This window comes from Convolutriloba macropyga, chromosome 5 (assembly GCF_964194025.1).
Source record: "Convolutriloba macropyga chromosome 5, txConMacr16.3, whole genome shotgun sequence".
NCBI classification, from domain to species: Eukaryota; Metazoa; Xenacoelomorpha; order Acoela; family Convolutidae; genus Convolutriloba; species Convolutriloba macropyga.
In genome coordinates this window covers 26,010,739-26,033,535 of record NC_134472.1, presented here as the reverse complement: position 1 = coordinate 26,033,535, position 22,797 = coordinate 26,010,739, and the positions used below count along the sequence as shown (strand labels likewise).

The window sequence follows — 22,797 nt, the reverse complement described above, 5'->3', positions numbered from 1 at the left end:
ATTTTTTGCCTACAAATATGTTCTCAATGAGACACTCACCCCTTTGAATTTAAGTTTCTAAGGTGGCCGCAGTATTTGTTTCCGAATCATTTCCCTATCTCTTCGTATTTGTATTTTGCGGCACCCAAGTCTATTTCGCGGCTATTCCGGCTGTCTGCCAGCTGTGTTTTCAAAAATTTAGATCAAGGAGGTAAAATTAATGTTGTTCTCTTAGTTTTTAATAGCCGCCTCAGCTTCTCAGCGGCTATTATAGCGCTCCTAATTTTTACAATTCAAAGAATTTGAATTGTATTGGGGCGCTGTCTTTTTTTAAAGATCTGTTCACACATTTTAATGATTTTGAAGACAAATTGGAGTAGTGATTTTGGTCACGCCAAAACAGGAAGTGGAAAGAAAAGGCGAGTGGTTTTGCGGCGTGAAATTTTTTTGCTCTAAATTTAAAGTACTGAGAAAACGGAGTGTGAACAAGAATTCGTTTTTTCGGTAGTGGTTTTTTGTTGACATGCGGAAATTTCACTTTGATTTTTATTTTTTTAATGATTTTTGAATCGGTTTTTTTCTAAATGATTTTCCCAACCCATTCATAGTTCATTCTAGGCCTAGTTTTTTATTTAAAACAAATTTCCATTTCTCGCGAGTGGTTTTTTGTTCGCATGCGGCATTTTGGCATTGATTTTCTGTTTTTTTATCTGATTTTTTTTAGAAATGGTTTTCCCAATTCACTCTATTTTTTTTGTCAATAAAATTTCTTTGAATTGTACGTCAGGACTTGTCCTGCAATTTTTTTTTCGTCGAATAAACATTTTTCGCTTTACCTTAGTGCACAGCTTGTTCAACATTTTGCGTGAAATCTTTTTTACTTCTCTAGGCTAGTTTCACTTTTCTCTCATTCTGCTAAAAGTGGTTTTAGACAGCAGTTGCTCAGCAAAGCAATTGAAAATGAACAGAGTCAATATCAAAAGAATAAACCCATACGGGATTACGGGATAAACCCATAAAGCCCGATTTTAGATGCCCGTTACTCAAAATTTGTTCTTAGTTGCCATCTCTAATGCTTATTGGTATTGATACTAGTCCCTGTGTCGTCTCACTACGAAACAGGAGCATTATCAGCTCCAAAATGACATCAAAATAGTTCGCACTTTAAATTTGTTTGTCACAAAAATCTATTTTTCAGTAGTTTTTTCTCTTCTTTCAATCCCAATCTTGGTTATGGGAATCAACGGCGGCTATTTTCCGGCAATCTGCCGGGTATGTTTACCCAACCAGGTAATTGTAATATTATTATAATTTTGTAATCGTTACTGGCGTTTAGCCCGGGTGTGGACGGGTGTGCAGCAATGTATGTGAGGCAGAGTCCCATCGTAAGCACCACTCGCACGCAGAGAGACTGCACGTGACAGGATTCGTCAGATATGCAGCAAGTGAACAATGCAACAGTATGGACTGTGACTTCAGATTGTGAGTTGCCACTTTTTCTTTAGCATTTCTGAACATACACCTTGGAAGGCAAAACTCATCAGATCAAAAGCTATTTGTAGAAAATCTGAGCTCGGTCAAAATAGTTTTCACTATCAGATTCCTGTGCGTCTCAATCTATCAAACTTCTGCTCTGACGGCTGTTTGTAGCCTGACGGCGGAGTGATCGAAAAATTTAAAATCGTGAAAGAATCTTGCAAAAGAATGCATACTATTTCCATTCTGCTTGCAAGAATTTGAATTCAACTTGCAAGTATCAAGTGGCGGAGTTACTGAAATAAACTATAGAAGTACTGATATGATTCTTCCATGATTTGGCACCAAAATTAAAATTTTTCAAAAGTCATCTAAAGTTTCTTTGGCTTTGAAGGCATTTTCTAATCTGTTTTTATCCTTTTTCAGTATTTTTCATGCTCGAAAAACTATTTCGAAGATTTTGAATTCACCTAGGACGTCTATGAGTCATGAAATGTGTCTTAAAGTCATAAGCTTACCTTCAAATCAGCTTCTTGAGCTGTCTTTTCATTCTTAAATCAAAACTCAGTTTTGAATCATCTTACAGAATTTGAATCCGCTCATCACAGGTTGTAATCAGAGTTAAATGTTCCTCAACATGTTTTAATATCTACAAGCCATTATATACTAGTGATAAATAACAAAAATCGGTCATCATAATTTCCCGCAATGATGTGAGGCTAATTTCTGCAAATAATATAGTCGTAGCAATCTTGCGAATTGTGCTGTTCAGGTATATGGTCGAATTTTAGCTTGTTCCAAATTCTACAGTATCAAAAACAGTTAATTGGTATTCATAAAAAATGTTGTGCTTTAATATCTTTCATATTTTAACAGTGCAAAGACAACACATTACCATTGTGCTAAAGAGGGATGTTCGATGTCTTTCAAGAAGAGGTGGCTCATAGACGGACACAAACTATTCCATGAGAAGAACGACCAGTTTGAGAGTAAAGGCTGGAACAAGTTCAACAAACGCGTCCCCTGTCAGTTCAATTCATGCATGTACTCTGGCATCTACAATCACTTTCACTGCATCAGAGAAGGTGCAATACTTGTTTCAAATGAGATATAAACGCTCTAAGAAATGTGTAGATAAATTTACCTGCAAAGTTTGCAGATAAGCACAATTAAAGGTAACAATACCAGCAAAATTATCAGCAAATACAATGATACGTGTAATTTACCAGGAATACATAACCTAGAAATTACCTGCAAAGCTGAGCGGAGCTATATTGTGGTGTTTGTGGCTTTTAATAGCCGCGAAGCGATAGCTTAGGCTATTATTGGCCTTCTCTTGGTTTTTTACAATTGAAAGAATTTGAATTGTATTAGGGCGCTGTCTTTTTTACGACTCGAAGAGGAGTATTGGAGAAGTCCTTTTTTAATCAATTTTATTGGAGTGATTTTTGAAGCGGGAAATGAAACGCGTGAAAAAATTTGGAGTGATTTTGGCGCTGAACAAAAGTAAAGAGCGGAGCGAAAAGAGAGTGGTTTTTGTTCATACCGCTGTTTTTGAGAGCGAGAAATTGATGTGTGAAAAAATTTTCTCTAAGCGATCGAAATTTTTTTGTTCACGTGCGGCATTTTAAAGCAATTTTTTCCATTTGTTTTGGTTATGATATTGTTTTAATTTTAGGCTGGTTTCGGTAGTGGTTTGAAAGTTTCTGGAAATTCATATGAATTTTATGATAATTCGGAGGTTTTTAATGTATTTTGATGATTTTCGGCCTAATTTTTTTGTTTTTTTGAGGATTATTTTGTTTTACTGGCTGAAATGGGTATCGAAGAAACCCCTTCTACTTGAGCAATTTTATGATAACAATTGGTTACAGTTTTGTGGGTAAGAATCATTTTTTGTTGAGAAATATGACAAAAAAATGGCGAAAATTGGAACTATTTTTCTTAATTTTTTTGCAATTTTTCGTTTTTTTCTGTTTTTAGCTAAGTTTCTTTGCTGAGTTTAAGTGAAAGTTTTTAGCTAAGTTTTTAGCTAAGTTTCAAGTGAAAGTTGTTTTTAAGAGCTATTTTTTAAAATAATTTTAGCCTAAAGTATTTTTTTCAAAATTCACATAAGTGGTTTTTGTAAGTACTAGTTGTTTTGATGAAATTATTTTGGCAGAGATAGTTTTTTCGGAATCTCAATTTATAACAAAATTTAATCAGATTTTTTACATATTTTAACAGATTTGATTTTATTGTTTTTACTTTTTTGTTTCATGACTTTGTTTCAAGATAATCATAAATTAGTGAAGGCACGTTTTGTTTGATGAGTAATTAGATGGCGTTCAAATGGATTTTCACTTCGAGTCATTTCCGGAATTCTTCCGGCTATGTTTTTTTTAAGATCTGTTCACATTTTCATGATTTTTCAAGTCAAATTGGAGTAGTGATTTTGGTCACGCCGAAACAGGAAATGGAGCGAAACAGCGAGTGGTTTTGCGGAATTTTCCTCGCTCTAATTTTAAAGTAGAGTGAGAAAACTGTGTTCGAACAAAATTGGTTTCTCGGTGGTGGTTTTTGTTCACATGCGGCAATTTCACTCTGATTTTTACTGTTTTTTCGATTTTTCGGATCGGATTGTTTTCTAAATGGTTTCCCCAATTCATTCACAGCTCATTCAAGGCCTAGTTGTTTGTGTGAATTAAATTTTCATTTCTCGCTAGTGGTTTTTTTGTTCAAATGCGGCATTTTGACATTGATTTTCTGTTTTTTTTTCTTATTTTTTTATCTGATTTTTTAAAAAATGGTGTTCTGATTTCACTCATAGTCCATTCAAGGTCTGGTTTTTCTGTTTAGTCCTTGAACAGTTCTTAATGAAAGTTCTTTGAATTGTACGTCAGGACTTGTCCTGCTATGTTTTTTTATTTATTTCGTCAAGATTTTTGTTACGACCATGTGACGTCACAACCATTTCAAATCTGCCTTTTGTTCATTCGCTCATGCAATTTCAACTGAACTGCGTGCGTTACGTCTTTTTTTACTCTAAGTGGAGCTAGTGTTTTTGTTCATTCACGTGATTAAATCTTAGGTCACATGTGACTTACCTCACTCTTAAAAATGTCTTCCTCACTCTGAAATTGACTTTTATTTATTTTAACTCAAAGAGATAAGGTGAAATGAGTGCTTGTCGCTCTAACTGAAGGTTATTTAAGAGCAGCTAATAAAAACAGCAATACGTTATACAGATTCTTAATCAAAATATAACATCTCAGCCCTTAATGAAAAGAATGAGTTTCTTTTTTGTCTGTCTTTTTACCTTCTTTTTGAGACTACAGATCTATGAAGCAGCTATTTTTGACAATTCAAGCAATTTGAATTGTATTGGTGCGCTGTATTTTTCCGCCACTCGAAGAGAAGCTATTGATCTATTTTTTAATCGGTCCCGCTTTTCTGAAACAGGATGTAAAAGTCAATATCGCACGTGCAAAGTCGTATTTTTTTGTTGTTGAACAAAAATTGAGAGTGTTTTTTGTTTAAACTAATTTTTGAAAGAGAACGAAAAAAGTAAGTGCGAAAAAATTTTCGTTAAGCGAGTGAAACATTTTTGATCACATGTGGCTTCCTCGAAGCAGTTTTTTTAACGATTTTACGTTAAATTTTTTTGTGTAGAGTAATTATGTTTCGGGCATTTTTGCATTTTTGATCAACTCGTATGCTAGAGTTTGATATGCCTTTTGGAGGTTTTTTTGTGAATTTTGTGTTTTAGACGCTTTGTTTTACCGGTTTCTGTACTCCTTTTCATGTTCATAGTGTTTAAGGTATTTTTTATTGGAAATAGTTTTTCTTTCTAACGGTGGACTTCTCATTTCGTTATTATTTATTTAAATTTAATATAGAAGAAGAAAATAGGCCAAACTTGGACATTTTTTTTGCTTATTTTCTCCGTTTTTGGGAAGTTTTTGCCAAATTTTTTCTGTTTCTTTTTTCTGACATTCAGAACTTTTGGTCATATTGAATAGTTTGGTTAGGATTGGTGCTAAGGTTATTATTAGTAAATGAAAACAATAAGTGTTTTGATAGCACATGTTTTCATAAAACAATTTATATTAATCTGCTGTCTTCTTGTTTTTATTTCGTGCTCATGTTTTAAGGGCTTTTAGTGCGTTTGAGTGTCATGTGGTTATTTATTGACTCAGCAAGGGGCGTTGAGAACAGTTATTTGGACTTTCAGAGAATTTTTTAAAAAAAAAATTCTGTTTTTTTTTAGTTTTCGTTTTTAATTCTTTTCTGTTTGCTCTGTTCTTAGCTTTTTTCGAGATGTATTGTTGGTTTTGTTTTTCCATCACTGGATTTCTGTTTGGTAAAAACTTTTCTTTCCTTGGTTGTTTTGAATTGAGTGGTATGATGAAATTCATAGTTTTATCAGTAAGAGGTTGGCTGGGTTTTAAGTTATTTTTCGAGTCGATTCCGGAGTCTTCCGGCTGTGTATTTTTTTTGTTCACTCGTTATCATGATTTTTGAAGTCGAATTGAAGAGTTGATTTTGGTCACACCGAAAAGGGAAGTGGAGCAAAAAAGCTAGTGGTTTTCTGGTGTGAATTGTTTTTCACACTAATTGGGTCGTAGAAAGAGAAAAAAGGTGCTTGAACAAGAATTTGTTTTCCCGCATGTGGTTTTTTCGTTCAAATGAGGCGTTTTGACGGTTTTTTTACTGTTTTTTTTTTAATTTTTTTATCGAATTTTTTCAATTGTTTTTACTAACCCATCAATCGTCCATTTTAAATCTAGTTTTTTTGTTTAGGCAATGACAACTCTGTGAATTTTAGGCCAGGAATTGTCTTGCTATGTTTTTATTTCGTCGTCAAGATTTTTGTTATGACTATATGACCTCAGAATTACATCAAATCTGCTCTATGTTCATTCTTGCATGCAATTTCAACTGAAATGCCTGCATGATGTTGTTTTTCACCCTAAGTAGAAAGATTTTTTTATTCATTCTCGTGATTAAGTTCTTGGTCACACGTGACTCTCCTTACGTTCTAAAATGACTTCCATACTCTGAAATTAATTGCAAAGCTTTAATTCAAAGAGATAAGGTTAAGTGAGTGCGTGTTACTCTAATTGAAGGTTATTTGAAAGCAGCTGATAGAAGCAGCACTAAGATACCAGGTTCGTAATCAAAATATAACATCTCGCCAATTAATAAAATAAAATTTCATTTTTTGGTAAATTTCTTTAGCTTTTTTTGGACTGCAGATCTACGAACCTACTGCGACTTTTTTTCTGGCGATCTGGCAGCCGTGTTTTAGAATTCAAATAATTTAAACTGTTGTGGAGCGCTCTATTTTTTACGACTCGACTAGAAGTTTTATAAAAGTGCTTTTTACGACCCGAAGAGCGTTATGGTTTTCGAGAAAAAAGACGGTATTTTGTTCCTAGTTTCTTTTGAAAGAGAGGGATAAAAGTAGGTGTGAAGTAACTTTAGCTAAGCGAGTAAACTTTTCTGTTCACGTGCTTCTTTTTGAAGCTGTTTTTGTTGTGTTATGGTTTTTTTGTCTAACGGTTATTTGTTGACAAAAATAATAATGTTCAGCTTGTTTTGTTTCTTTTGTGAAGTTTTTTGTAAATAACGGGAATTAAACGCTAATTTGAAGGATTTCCAACTATTTTGCTTATTTTTAGTCTTTTTGCAATTTTTGGTCAACTGTATCCTTGTATTGAATTAAATATTGACTAATTTGAAGCGGCATACCTGTAGGCTCTGTTTTTTGCATCGGAAAGAAGTTTCTTTTGCTACAAAGTGTTCTCTTTCTATGACATTTGACAAAAAATTGAAAAATTTTACACAATTTTTTTTCTCAATTTTCCTGCTCTTCTTCTAACAGAGATGTCTCTGACCTCATTAAGGCTTGGCATATATTTTGTGATTAGATTACTAGTTCTCATTGCTTGAAACACCTTCTCTTGTTTGTATGTGTATCTTTCTATGAAAAAAAGAAATGTATTTTCCGAATTTTTCATGTTACTTTGTTTTGGCGAAATTTTCTTTTGTTGTTTGACATTAATTTGTTGTTTTCTCTGCATTTATGCGTCTGCAAAGAAATTGAAGTGATGATTTTGGTCAAGCCGAAACAGAAAACGGAGCGAAAAAGCAAGTGCTTTTGCGGCATAAATTTTTTCGCTCTAATTTTAAAGCAGAGTGGGAATATGGTGTTTGAACTAAAATTCGCTTCCTCGCTGCTGGTTTTGTTCGCATGCGGCAATCTGAGTTCGCTTTTTTTCACTGTTTTTTAAATTTATTTGATCGGTTTTTTAAATTTTTTTCAATCCATTCATAGTCCATTCTAGTTCTAGTTTTTTTTCTATTTTAAAGAACTTTTAAAATTTCTTCCGGAATTTATTCGTTTTACGTTTCTTCACACCGCAAAGTTGAAAAAGTCAAGTTTTCTCATTGACTTCTGCCTCTCACTGCGCGTGATGTTCATTTCTGATTCACTCTAACAAAAGTTTTCAGGTCTTTAGCTTGATTTGGGTTTCTACCATGACTTACATCACTCCATAAAATGACTTTTACACTTTAAAAGTTAAGTTTAAATTGAATTAGTTTAAGGGCAAAGGAACTCATATGTGTACTAAATGTCTCTGATAAAAAATACTTCTACGGAGTGAATTTTAACAAGCCGGATGAATTATTGCTGATTTTTTAACATAGTTTTCGAGCGGCGTCGATAACTTTTTCAACTTATATATGTATCTCTTTCTATATCTATTGTACGACACACAAGTTTATTTCGCAGCTATTCCGCCTTTTTAACCTATAGGGCACGGCACGCTCATTGATATAATATTGACTCTTGGCGGTCAAAATAAAAACAGGTAACTTTCTCAGGAAACAATTGACTGAAAGATTGTGCATTGTTCTAAGAGCCGTGAAATGAAGCCCGTATTAGCGTCATGATGGCTTTTTTCTTTTTTAGTCATCCAATTTTGATCATCTTTAGAATTTTCGGGAGTAGAATCTTTGTGGTCACATACTATATTTGTGCAGTGAAAAGAAATAACATTTCTAAATAAATAAATTCTCGTCGAATCGCTTAAAAGCCAGTTTTTTCACTTTCATCTCAAAACCGCGCTGTCGGGGGACCGTTCTTTCTTAAAAATATATTCTGAAAACACGTTTTTTAGCAAAAATACTGATTTTGACCAGACTTGTCTCGTAGGAAAATGCAGAAAACTGACAACTTTGCAGGTTTAGGCCGCAAAGATAAATTTGATTCACTTTTTCGAACGCGGGTCCATCTCATCACAGTAGCAACAAATTCGAATTAATGGGAGCGCTAAAACTACCAAACTTGTGTTCTACGTGTTTAAAAGTTTTTCAATTGCTTTTTGTTCCGACCCCTCTTGAGGGGGGAGGAACTATATACTCAACTGGGTTTTTTTTTGTTCAGTCAATTTTGGCCGATCGATATATTCATCGTAGAGAGTTGAGACTGGTATCATTAGAAAGCTTGTCCACCGTAGAATATGAAATTAAAAAGATTTTTTGATTATCGTTTTTGACAGGGAGATATCGATGTTTAAACTTTCGAGAAAATAGAGTGAATTCCGTTGATTTCATTCACCTTTTTTCGGAGTTTTTGACTAAAATTTCGCCAATTTTAATAAAATTTAATAAAATTTTTCTTAAAAATGTTGTTGATTTTACGGTTAAAGACAAAATACATTGTCGGCTATTTTCATTGAATTTTTTTGTCACAAATTCCGGCTAAAAATTTCACAAAATTCATACTTTTTCATCAAAAACAGCACGAAATAAGTTTCTTTAGTCCACTCTGATTAAATTTGCAGGAAGTGCACACCCAAACACCACTAGCACATTTTTTGTAGACTGACAGGGGGCAAATTCCACTTCAACTTCCGTTGAGAGTGCTCTGTAAATAAAACTTTGCCGTTTTTTGCTAACTTTATTCGTTGATTATCAAAAACGCAGCATTTACTTTTGATTTTTTAACAAACAAAATATCTATATCAATGACATTTCAAAAATTAAATATTCCTAACGGACAGTCATCAACATTAGCAGGACTATTTCTGTACCAATCTTGGAGAGTTACAATCCAAAAATAATCCGGATTGTCATCAGTCGGTTTTTTATAAAAAAAAATTGGATCTTTTTTATATTAATTAAATAACAGAACATTTCAAATCAAAGCTCACTAGTGATGGGTCCCATTGGCTTCCTAAATAGCTCGAAATTAATTTATCTAGTTGATTGCTTGAAGCTTATGGTCGTTTCGACTTTTAAAATATTTGATTTTTAAATAAAAATGGCTTATTGAACTTTGCCTCCATTTTTCTCCTACTTTGGTCAACTTGTCGCTTAGTGTCAGCAATCAAAGAGTGCTCCTTCTTTCTGCTGAAGTCAAATTTAGTCTTTATTGCGGTTTTACACCTTATGTTATGGTGTTCTGGCTTTGATACTACTAGATTTCACACATTTTTTTTAAATTTTAGGTATTTTCCCATTTTTCATGTTTTCTAATTTTGTCGAATTATCACGTTATTGTCAGTTCATATATCACATTTTTCGCGTCTCAAAATAACTCAAAATTGATATTAATTATTTCCTTACAGATATAGATTGTGGTTCTTTACCTTTTTGACAATACTTTCTCGAAGAATTTAATTGAATTTTTTAATTTTGTCTTTAACTATCGTTTTTACTTTGTCTTTTAGTCGTATTTAATTTCCTGTACAATTACCCGGTTTGATTGGCTTTTCCTGGAAGAGTAGATGAGCCGATGATCTGATATTAGAAGATACATAATGGCTTTCATGACTTTGAAAACAATCGTTTTCCAAAATGAAAAAAAAACATTTGAACATTTTGTTCTTTTTATTGTCTGTTTTTTACCTGTTCTCTTTAATTAAAGTTTGAAGATGACATCATTTCTGTCAGGGGAAGTTGTCAAAAGAGATTGGTGTCTCAAAATCTAATGTTTTTAAAGCATTCGTTATGAATTTACTGGCTTCGAAACAGGGTTTTTCACAAAAAAAAGTAATTTAATTTTTGATTTTTGTCATATTTGACGTTCTTTTTGTAGACGTAAGACATGTTCTGGATAATTGTAGGTCTCGAGGGCTTCTTTTGGAAAAATAAACGAACCTATTCAATTTTTTTTGTAATTAATGGCTTTCATGTCTTTGGAAATAAATTTTTTTCGATAAAATTAAGTTTTACATAATCTTGCTTTTTTTCTTTTTGGTCTAATTGGTACCTAGTTTCATTAATGAGAGGTCACATAATACATTTCAAGGGAAGGTGTCAAAAGGGATTGGTGTCACAAAATCTAATGTTTTAAGAGAATTCGTTGTGACCTTACGGGCTTCCACACGGGTTTTTCACAAAAAAGTAAATGAATTTTTAATTTTTGTCATATTTGACGCTCTCTTTGTAGACGTAAGACATATTCTGGATAATTGCAGGTCTCAAGGGCTTCCTTTGGAAGAATGGACGAACCAATTCAACTTTTTCATTTTGTAATTAATGGCTTTCATGTCTTTGGAAATAAATTTTTTTCGAAAAAAAAACAAGTATTATATAATTTTGCATTTTTTCTTTTTTGTCTAATTGTTGCCTATTTTCATTAATGAAAGGCCACATAATACATTATCGGTGTTCGACGAAGGTGCAATCAAACATTTTTCTGGGGCCAAAGCATGGCTTTACGGCTTCCAAATCATTTTCTGGCAAGTTTTTAGTTGATTTTTAGTTTGTTTAGTTTGTTGTCTATTTGTTGTTCATTTTGTAACTGCATAAAAATTGAATACCAAGAGTTCTTAATTCCCTTCTATAGAAGCATTGGTAATTTTAAACATATGGGATATTTTAGTTGATTCCTAATGGTTTTCATTACTTTGAAATTAATTTTTTTTAAAATTCAGCGACCTAATTAGCTAACTTTAAAGTTTCTATTCTTTTTTGTCTAATTGTTACCAAGCTTTATTATGAACTGGTAAATAACAATTTTTACTGGTGAATTACAGGTTATTTTGTTTTTTCAGTTTTAGGTTTTTTCAGTTTTATCTGACGCTATTTTGACTTTGTTATTAAGTTTTGATTTTTAAAACGGACATAAATTTTTTGATGTAATTAATGTTTGTTGTTGTTGCTGTCTGGTTTTGCCGTTCGTCTTCGCTCGCTTTCTTAATATTGGCATATCTCATCAATCTAATGCATCATTTTTTACTCCACTGAGTTATTTGCTTTGGAGGCTATCTTTTCGTTCATACACCAGTTTGTTTTTTTTTTTGAAAATTACTTGAATTTTTTTGTGTTTTTTTATCTATTCCTCATTTGGTGGACAATTATGCCAAAATTGTGGATGAGCGGGGTCGGAACCTTATGTGCAATCGCACACTACCGAGCCGCCTTGTTGTCATCAATAGCCGTTGCATTTTTGATAACTATGTATTCTGTTTTGCAATCTCGAATGAATTTTTTCTTTGAGAAGAATGTCAGGCTAAGTTTTGACCGACAGAACTCTAAAAAACTAAATTAAGGATGCTAAAGTTAGTTGATCTGCAGTTAACTGTAATTTGAAATTTCTGAAGGTGCAATGTAAATTTCAACCATACATATAATCAGTAGCAGTCTAGTTTGCACAAAAATTAGTTGACGCCGTTCTCAGTTTTGATCTTTCCGGGGCTGCTATGTATTAAGCCTGGTAGTCATTTTTTACTGAAAGGTTTTGTTTAAATATAGGGTGTGGTTATACTGTTGCTACCTCCCACAAGGTAGCAAGCCATGACAACCATCATGATCAACTCGACGAGCTCTCTCGAACAAATCCATCGCTAACCAGTTAGTAGATTTCTAACTTTAAAAGTTCCTTTACCCCCCCTGCAATGGGATAGTTTTCACAAAAATTATGAACGTTCATAAATATCTGAAGAGTTTTGCGCCGAATTCGTATATAAACATCCCTAATTTCAGACTTCATATGAGCAAATGTAATTTGTCTGTATTTAGTTAACTTTGACGCAAACTGTGAATTAAGGATTAACAGAATGATGAAAATGTTTTCCAAAATTCATACCCCTACTGCGAGTGAAACGTCGAAATGTTATTGAGAAACCCGCATCCTAAATTTAATACCGGAAGAATGCATGGTTCCAAGACATTGAATATAAACAAGAACGAAAAAGTTTCCGCAATCGCGAGACTAAACTTCACATTTGAATTTATTCCGAGGATTTTCGTTTGGTTTGGTTTTAGGTCATCGCACTGCTAAGCGACTAATACATGACCAGAGTGAATCTACGGACAAAATCAGTTGCAAATCAAGCGGGGAAATTTTTATGGCTAAGAATGTGGCCGTGTTGTCACCCCATATGAGGGCAAGGAAAATTGCGATGGAAAAGGCGAAGAAAAGGGCTTTCCGAGAAGTCAATACTTTCCAAGTGTGAGTATTTTTATGGCACACCGTCTAGATTTGGTTCACGGTGTGGTTAGGCAACTTATATCTTCAGCGACTCTGACAAAAATATGCTGCGAATGTCTTATAACCGCTCGCTTTTTTTACAAGTGTATTTCTGTACAAGATATTTTGTATATCTTGTACAGGATATTTTGTTTGGCGAGCAATTTTTTAAAACAGGAAGTATGTTTTTCAGTCTGAATATTAATCTGAAATAGTATTTATAGACTGATAGCTCGGTCCAGATAGGGTAAAAAAAAGTTATGGTTTGATCCAGCTTCAGTTCCGAGAGCAAAATGTATGTACGGAAAACGTAAAAGCAACGACTGCTTAAGATTCTAAAACTAAAAATTAAATGCTTTCGAGCTTTCATCTTTTATGCAGAAGAGACACTGTCTTTTATCTATATCCTAAATTTTGCATGATTGAAAGGGAATCGTTCATTGGTAAAATTGTTTTAGAACTCCAAAAGTTGGCAAGAATAGCTCTGGGTTGCGACGCAGGCTTAACACACCTCCCCTGCGCAACTCACGTACTAGATTGTCAGCAACTTCTTCTTCTTCGTCGTCAGCTATAGGGTCGCCAACATCCCCTAAAAGTGAAGAGATGGATCCACGCTCCAGGAAAAAAGAAATGGCCAGGAAGATTAAAAATGCTAACTTCAAGTTGTACTTGGTAGGTATCTTGAAACTGCTTCTCTAGCGTTTTATCTCGAATCTTAAATAGTTAAATGCTTAGGTGCTGTTTTTTGAGGAGGAGTAATTTTAAATTTTCTGGATTTTATCAGACAAATTGGATCTTTGGTACTTGATTTTGGTATTTGGCGTGGTAGCAAGTAACAACTGCAAGCCTGAACACATACAAATATGCTTTGGGACGCATTTTGTTACCTAAGGAGCAAAAGCGGTTAGCTATATAGCCCCTGTTCTGTGATTCTATCATAAGTTTCATGGCAATGAACACAAAAACATTTTATAAACATAAAATTTTTGAACTTATTCGTTCTTGTGTATTCATTAATTTAATTTTCTGTCAGTACATGTTTCAATTTTTCCCATAGATCATTAAATATGTTGTTTGTCTTTAAATTTGTTAGCAATAGTTTGTTATATCTGCCTGTTGTTATTTCAGCGACAAAGTTGTCCCCGTTACCTAGACTGTGCTCTGTTCCGATACAGACACTTCCACTGTGGTGAGCCCACTTGCACCTATGCCAATGTCAGTTTTACCCAGATGGAGTCACACGACAAGCGGCATCAGAAGATAAAGACTAAGATTGCAGATGGAATAAAGAACTTCACAAAGTACGAGGACTGCTCTGTAGACGGATGCAAGTTCAAAATGTGAGTTCATCTACTTCAGATTTATATTTTTCCTTTAGGCCAAAATGTCCTTTTTTGAACGACCAGTCAGCACAAGACGTTATGTCATGGTCAATGCTCATGGTTGTGCTCAAGTTCACAGCAGTAGGCTAAAAACAATTCCATTACATATTGGATGCCATAATGAAATAGTTGCAATCAAGTGTTAAATTGAACCACATTTCGTATGTTAAAACAATGTTTTTAATTATCCCTGCGAAATACACTAACGTTTTTTCGTTCTAATCGAATTTTCGCTTTGATAAAAGGAAATTAAACAAAAGAAAGGGAAATTTTCAGGCATTACGCCAAAAAAGAACCCTCTTAAAAATTTATTCTGACAACCACTTTCAAAGAGAATTGGAGTCTTTCCCATTATCGTCCCCCAGCTTGGTAGTCATATAAACTATAGCCCTCCCCTAATTGTGGTAGTTATACCATAGTGACCGGCTATAATGGAAAAACCCAAAAATTGTATGTGCTTAATTAATGAAACTTTTGGCAGAACGCATATGTTTTTAAACAGACATTTCAACTAAAAATTTTAATTGCTCTCGAACAAAGGTTGCAGCAATTATTGTAAACGTGTCTTGTTAATTGATCTTGAACGCAGTTCATAGCAATTATTGTAAACGTGTGTGTCTTTTTTTATGCAAATCTTTCGCTTGATAATTTTGCGCTTTTCTTCTAGAACATTCTTTGACTTCTCAAGTGACTAAATCGGTTGCGTTCACTCACTGTTTCAACTGAATAGATTTTAAATTCTTTCACGCATTGAATTACGCAATGTGGTGAATACGGTTAATGTCAAAACAGCAATATCAAAAGAAACGGGATGAACCGATAGAGCCCGGTCATTTAGTCATAGTGCATTAGGTTATCAAAGTTCTTTCGAGTGTTTGCTAGCTAACATTGGTATTGGGCTTATTAGCTTTCAGTTTAGAAGCCCAAATTAAGTATAGTTTTAGAATCTAACTGAAACTGCACGCCAAATTAGAACACTTTTTGACACCGAATCAGAAGAAAATTCGGTCAATTTGTCTTCTTTTTTCTTTCTCTGTTTCAATCTCGTTGTGCATCAAGCGCCTCAACGGGGGCTATTTTCCGGCAATCTGCCGGCTATGTTTTAAATTTTCGCTTGTTTCGATTCCACTTCTCGAATGGTTTTTCTCGCTTGATTTTTGCTTTTTTGAGTGACTTAAGTTGCGAGCTTTCAGAAATTCAGTCTGTTGCTAAAATAAAATCCTTTGTGATAGATGACTATGCATAAAATCATCTGAAAAGTTCCAAAATTAGTCTCATTATTAATGGCTCTCGAACGAAATTTGTAGAAAATATTCTCCTGATAGACTTTCTTTTTTATGCAATTTTTTATTCTACCGTCATTTCATCTGATAATTTTTCCTACTGACCATTCGGCTTTTTGTCCTGAAAAACAGGATAATAGGTAAAGCCTGCTGGGCATTAAGTCTTAGAAACCTACGCCTATTTAGTTTCTAATTATGCGATTCACTGTTGAGGATATGCAATTCGCTGTTGAGGAGACATATATAAATTCATAGTGTGAAGTGGGGTTCTTAGAGTTTGACGAGTCTAACTGATCGTAATCGTATCTTAAAGTTTAAGATGCAACTTTAATTTTTACACAATCTTTTGGCGGTTTTTGTATTCTTTTTCAAGTTTCTAAAGTATGTGGTGATTAGCAGTTGCGATAGTGATAGTTAAGTGGAGCTATTATTTCTGTTATTGACCTGCTATTGGTTTTTTATTCGTCGTCAAGATGTTTGTTACGACCCTCTGACGTTACTTCAGATCAGCATTTGTTCATTCATTCGTGCCGTTCTTAGACTCAATGGTTCGCGTAACGTCAATTTCCGCTCCTATTAGAATTCATCTTTGTTCATGTGAATAAATTATTGGTCACAGCTGACTAACATGACTCTCAAAATGACTCGTCAGTCTCAAATTGAATTTATCAACCGCTCGCTGGTCTTTTGAGAGCAATTCGCCCGACGTTAGTCGGTTATGTTTTCTCATTCTCTTTATTGAAATTTTGAAAATATGGTTCTACAACTCTATGGTAGCTATTTTCTGGCAATCTGTCTGCTGTTTTCTAAAGATGATATTTTGTATTTCTATTTATTGTTGATATTTAATCTTGTGTTTTTGGCGAACTTTTTATTTGATTCATGTTAGTTTTATGTTGTTTCAGTCAAACAAAATTATTTTAAGCGGATTTTTGTATACAGTTAAACTTTTTTAGTTTTTAGATTTTTAGAATAATATTTTGCTTTCAGTTGTTTATTTGGAGTTATTCTAGGAGTAATTGTGTTCCCCGAAGAGGCAGTTAAATTTTTCCATAGGTGAGTTTTTACTGAAATAAATGAAACCTCTCTGAAATTTCTTTACCTGTTTTTAATGCTTTTTTTTAAATTTTAGCTTTAAGTGCTTTTCATATGGGTAGACAGTCATTAGATTTGTTGCTAAGTAATAGCAAAAGTATTTTCGTTATGGCAAAATTACTCGAGATTATTATGATGTTTACTTTGCATTTTTTTCCTGGCATCTATTCATTTGTTTTTATTTTACTGTCAAATGAGTTGCAGTAAAGCGTCCAGGCATTACGACTTAGGTTATTGCAGTTGCAAAGAGTAAGTGCTAACTAGTATTATTATTTTTAAGCTCATTGTCCTCCAACTTAGAATATGTCTGTCAGGGTTAAACTCGGCTTTCGTCGGTAATAATTTGTTTCAAAAAGACTGGTTTTTAAATGTCTTCTGAGTATCATCCGTTGTTTTACAGAAACAAAAAAATTCCTGTGGAAGAGCCAGCTTCTTCATATGAAAAATTTGAAGCCCAGCCTGTAAAGTAAAAATGGAGTTGAAATATAAGTTATATCTATTAATTAATAGCCGCCCTCATTTTCTCAGCCGGCTATTATAGCGCTCCTATTTTTTTTACTTCGAATAAAAAAATGTTTCGCTTTACCTCATTTTGCCGCTTTTTCAACATTTTGCGTGATATCTTTTTGACTTCTCTAGGCTAGTTTCTCTCTTCTCTCATTCTGCAAAAAGTGATTTTGAACATCAGCTGCTCGGCAAAGCACAGTATAGAAAATTGAAGTCAGAAATAGAAACGGGATAAACCCATAAAGCCCAAATTTAGATGCCCGCTATTTGAATGTCGTTCTTATAAGTCTTAGTTACCATCTCTAATGCTTATTGGTATTGACAGTAGCCCCTGTAGCCTCTCTCTAAGAAACAGTAGTACGTTATGTTCAACTACGAAATGCCATCAAAATAAATCGGACTTGTACAAAAATCTTTTTTTTTCAATATCTTCTATTCTTTCAATCCCAATCATGCTTATTGGAATCAACGGCGGCTTTTTTGCCGGCAATCTGCCGGGTATGTTTAGAATGCCTTTTCTGACAGTCCAAATTCCATTGGGTTTTTGCAAAAATGATTCAAAACTGACTAGACTTATCGATTCATCACTTACTATAATTTTTTGTTTTGTGAAGTAAAAGAAAAATTGCTGATGCTGATACTTGAAGAATTTCCCATATCAAGTGGAACCAGTTTTTTGATCTCAAAAGAAATGGCCAGAAAGATGCATCTCATGATTTATCAAAGAGCCAACCTGTTCCAAAATTGCTGCAGCAATTATTAGCTTCAGCTATATATGCTTTCCCAAAAAATTTAGAAACTAGTTGTTGGTTACCTGGTGAAATTAGAATAATTATTTAATTTGTGTCTGTTCAATTAAGAACGACCTTGTACTGTCATTGTAAGGAAATGCAAAGAATATCTTAAGTGATGTTGCTCTCAAATGAAGCTTGTAGCAGTTATATTAGTCTTACATTCCTTCTTAAATGTATTTTTTTAAGTATTTTCTAAGTATGAAATTCGTCGGAACTGTTGTGAAAAATTGACATTGATGCAGAAACATTACAAGTGAGCAATTTCTCATGTCAAGTGAAACAAAATTTTCAAATTTAGGAGCTACTGCAAGAATGATACAAACTCATGATTTATCGGGGAGCTGGGAGCCGACGTATTCACTTTTTCTGTGCCATTGTTTGCTACTAGCTGCTTTTGTTTTCACGTACACTTTAAAAATTGGCCCGATCTAATTAATTTCTAAGATTGCTTCGAAAAATCTTTGTTTTATTGGGCAAGCTGAGTCAATTTTAACAAACTTAGCTGAAATTAGTTAGTTTCTTGTTCTGCTGAAATTTTATTCAGAGATATTAATGCCAAATGAAAAATTGCTGATGCTGATACTTGAAGAATTTCCCATGTCAAGTCGAACCAGTTTTTTGTTCTCAAAAGAAATGGGCAGGAAGATGCATCTCATGATTTATCAAAGAGCCAACCTGCTCCAAAATTGCTGCAGCAATTATTAGCTTCAGCTATATAAGCTTTCCCATAAAATTTAGAAACTAGTTGTTGGTTACCTGGTGAAATTAGAATAATTATTTAATTTGTGTCTGTTCAATTCACAACGACCTTGTACTGTCATTGTAAGGAAATGCAAAGATTATCTTAAGTAATGTTGCTCTCAAATGAAGCTTGTAGCAGTTATATTAGCCTTACATTCCTTTTTAAATGAATTTTTTTAGTATTTTCTTAGTATGAAATTCGTCGGAACTGTTGTGAAAAATTGACCTTAATGCAGAAACATCACAAGTGAGCAATTTCTCATGTCATGTGAAACAAAATTTTTAATCTTAAGAGCTACTGCAAGAATGATACAAACTCATGATTTATCGGGGAGCTGGGAGCCGACGTGTTCACTTTTTCTGTGCCATTGTTTGCTACTAGCTGCTTTTGTTTTCACGTACACTTTAAAAATTGGCCCGATCTAATTAATTTCTAAGATTGCTTCGAAAAAATCTTTGTTTATTGGGCAAGCTGAGTCAATTTTAACAAACTTAGCCGAAATTAGTTAGTTTCTTGTTCTGCTGAAATTTTATTCAGAGATATTAATGCCAAATTTAGCAAAAATAATAAAATTGTTTCATATCGCTGTATTTGCTGAAAAGAGAAAATTAGTTGTTTTTAAAGGTTACATACGCATTAAAGACAAAAAACTGAACGTTAATAATTCTCTGCTCATGTTGGTGTGCCAAGTTTTTTAGCGAAAAGTGGATGGCAAACAGGTTTTAATGCATTCCTGTTTTTTTTAAGTTGTTTGATAACTCGTTGAAAAATGAAACAATGCAAAAATCAAAACTTTAAATTGTTTTGTTTTCAGAAAAAAAATGGTTTCAGTTGATATTCTAACCAAACACATTCGACCTTATAAATGAAATTCTAACAAAGTATCATTAGATTTTGGCAGCTATGGTTCTAATAGATAAATGAAAACAGCTTAAAAAGTCAAAAATTTGTTTTTAAATCTTTATTTTCAAAAAAAAACATTTTATTGTAATTTTGTACGCTGTCGATTATAAGAGATTATATAATCTGTACGGGCTGTCGATTTGGATGAATGACTCTTTTTGAAACTCCCCGAAATAAGCAATTGGAAGAGATCCTTTTAGTTAGGTATGGGTCTATGGGTGGTAGGCTATTTTTATGATTTTTTGCCTGGTCGATTTTGGTATGACTCTTTATATATTATGTATATCTAGAGGGAGATAGACTGGTTAAAAATGGAAATTAAGGAAATTTTAATGTACTGGCGTACGAAATTTGAATCAATTATTGTAGTCTTGTTTGTTTAATTGCTCTCAAGCAAAGTCTGCAGCAACGAAATAAGTCCTGTGGTCTTTTTAGTCCGTTTTTCGCCTGACCGATGTTTTGTTTAACCCTTTTGACTCTCATCCTCAAAAACGGTATAAACAATTAGCGCCCGGAGGGCATTAGGTTCTCTTAGAGCCTTTCGACTTAATAAACTCCAAGTATGTGATTCAACGAAACTGTTTTGGAGACATAAATTACCACCCCCATTTCACCCCTTTTATGGTTGGAGAAAAAAGAGCGACAAAATTGTGAGTGTTGCATTTCGTAGTCTTAAAGTGAGCTACCGTACTCAGTATTTTCTAAATCTTGAATTTTAATGAATTAATAAATTTGTTTGGATGTCAAAGTATTTTGCTAGCTGTGCGACTGCTTGCTTTTCAGGAACAAAAGCCACTTCCATTGTGTGCACTGCCGTTACGCCTGTATCAGCTCTACAAATACAATTGCACATGTGAACAAACAACATAAGACGGAAAGGAAAGCGACTGAAACCAGTTTCGAACCCGCTGTCAGAGCAAGGCGGAATTGATAAGTTTTCTCTACAATACAGTGTCGAACATAGAATAGCTTTGATGTTGTTTAATTTTGTTCATGGTTAAATACGAATCGGTTTTAGTTGAGCATTGGCTTGAATGACAAATGAGATGTTTATTATTTTTCAAATTTGTGTAGTCTAAATAACAGGTGCTATGCTGCCTACGTCTATGATTGCGCTTAAATAACCCATTGTAGTTGGTAACTCTGTGAGTGTTGTACATTACTGCCTAATTCACGCTTCAGATTATCTCAGATTTTTTCAGAAAAAATACTGGAATGACGGTGTTCTAGAATCATGACCGACAGAAATCTGAATGCAGGAACTGGTTTCCAATTAGATAACAGCATCTGTATACTTGATTTTGTAATTATCTGACAGAAGTTTAGTACAGAAATGATTGAGAGTTCAATCCCCTGCCTCCGTGAGGCTGTCTGTGTAAGGATGAGCTCTTACTTAGCCATAGCTTCAGGTTGACCATAGCCTGACCAATTTTGGCTGCAATGATGGTACCACGTGAAAGTTTCAGACGCAAAAAAGTGGCCAGCGTCCCCAAAAAAAGCAATGATGCTCATAAAAAGAACAGTCTGAAATGTGGGGAATAATAATAAAAAAGGGCAGCTGAGAACAGGCCGCTGTGACCTAATGCTGTTCCGCTGCGATTGCGCAGGAACAAATTATTTTATTTTACTCGATCAAAAGATTTGAAAATTATATACTTCTGTTTACACGTGACAACCTTGATATGAAAACAAAACACCAGAACTATCAGATTTGTGCTGAGGTTAAATTCAGCACTACTATGCAATGCCATTGTGACAGCAAACAATTTCTGAGATAAACTTTGCTGACGTACCACTAAAAAAGTAAACAACAAATGGAGACTAAAAAATGGTAAGCTCGTTCGGTAATTATATCTAAGTTAAGAATTAAACCCAGTGTCTTTTATCGTATAAACCCTAGTTTTATGTGCGTTAAAGGATTCCAACCAAAACACTTCACTGAGAAATCAATTGGATAAGAAGGCATAGTTCATTGCCAAATGGTGGCCTTCAAGAAAATGCAGCTATATCAACTCCGTTTTTTAATTGCTCAGAAAAAAATCAGAAAATTAGTTCCGTCCTGTTGGTCGAACTATGCGCTTAAATGGTTTCAGGCGAAATTTGTTGCAATTATATCAGTCCCATGGTCTCTCTATACAATTGTTTAGTTGATCGGTTTTCCTCTGACGCTTTCGACTTTTGTCCTGAAGACAGGGGAAAAGGTGGCAGCAAGAGAGCATTGAGTCAGTAAGGAGCTCTCTTAGATCTCGAAAAGTCTCTAAGTGCACATTTCATCTAAGCTGCTGAGAACACAAACTCAAGGATTAAAGGGGAAATATTTGGTGTTTTGGACTTTCCATTGCCACCCCACCCCCTCTTTGCAGTTTTTAAATCTACACTGTGAAAAGGAAAAAAAATGTTGAGTAAAAATAAACTAAAACCGAGTACGAATTTCGCCTTTGATGTAAGCCTTATGTTTCAGTTTATCAAAGTTTTTGAATATCATTGAAGCAAAAAAAGGTTTAATTTTTAAAGAATAGCTCGGAAAATTATCGAATCTTCAACGTTTGTGCCCCATGAGCTCAGTTCAGTTGTTTCATTTTATATGCAACCCTCGCAGCACACGCCATATTAATTCATAGTGATTTAATAAGACGAGGAACGTTTTGGTAACTGGTAATGTAACGTACCTGAGGACGTAAAAGATCACTTTTTTAAAACCGTGGTACAAAAATGATTTAAAAAATGAATAATATAGCCAAAAGGCCAAAAAATTATTCAGACCCAAACAAATTCTAGGTTTAATCCCCTGTCTCCCTGAACCTGTCTGTGTGAAGATGAGCTCTCATTTAACCACAGCTTCAAATTGAGGATAGCTTGAACAGTTTTGTGGCTGCAAAGACAACTGCAGTATCACGTGAAAATTTCAGACGAGAAAAAAACAACAGCCAAGGTCACCGAAAAGAGCAATACGTCCCATAAAAATAACAATATGAAATTTAGAGATTAAAAAGGGCAGTTGAGAATAATTTGCCGTGGCACAATGCTGTTCAACTTTGATTTTGCAGCAGTTATAATTGAATGATCTCAAATGAATCAGTTGTAAGTTCTAAGAATTCTCAGAAATGATTTAATGTTGTTTATAAGAGTTTTCATCGGACACATTGTTCAATAAATATCTGATAATTTG

The 22,797-nt window shown here is 34.0% G+C and overlaps 1 protein-coding gene across 1 annotated transcript in view; it reads left to right on the top strand.

Annotated features, from left to right (window-relative positions):
- LOC142339908 (uncharacterized) overlaps positions 1 to 20,819 on the top strand; it is a 32,345-nt gene extending 11,526 nt beyond the window's left edge. Inside the window, exons 5-11 of the mRNA XM_075390264.1 lie at positions 1,316 to 1,461; positions 2,332 to 2,540; positions 12,205 to 12,303; positions 12,718 to 12,904; positions 13,381 to 13,594; positions 14,051 to 14,262; positions 20,412 to 20,819. Of these exons, the coding sequence (XP_075246379.1) occupies positions 1,316 to 1,461; positions 2,332 to 2,540; positions 12,205 to 12,303; positions 12,718 to 12,904; positions 13,381 to 13,594; positions 14,051 to 14,262; positions 20,412 to 20,559 (1,215 nt within the window). The 3' untranslated portion in view covers positions 20,560 to 20,819. The remainder of the gene's footprint in view (positions 1 to 1,315; positions 1,462 to 2,331; positions 2,541 to 12,204; positions 12,304 to 12,717; positions 12,905 to 13,380; positions 13,595 to 14,050; positions 14,263 to 20,411) is intronic.
- The last annotated feature ends 1,978 nt before the right edge of the window (positions 20,820 to 22,797 follow it).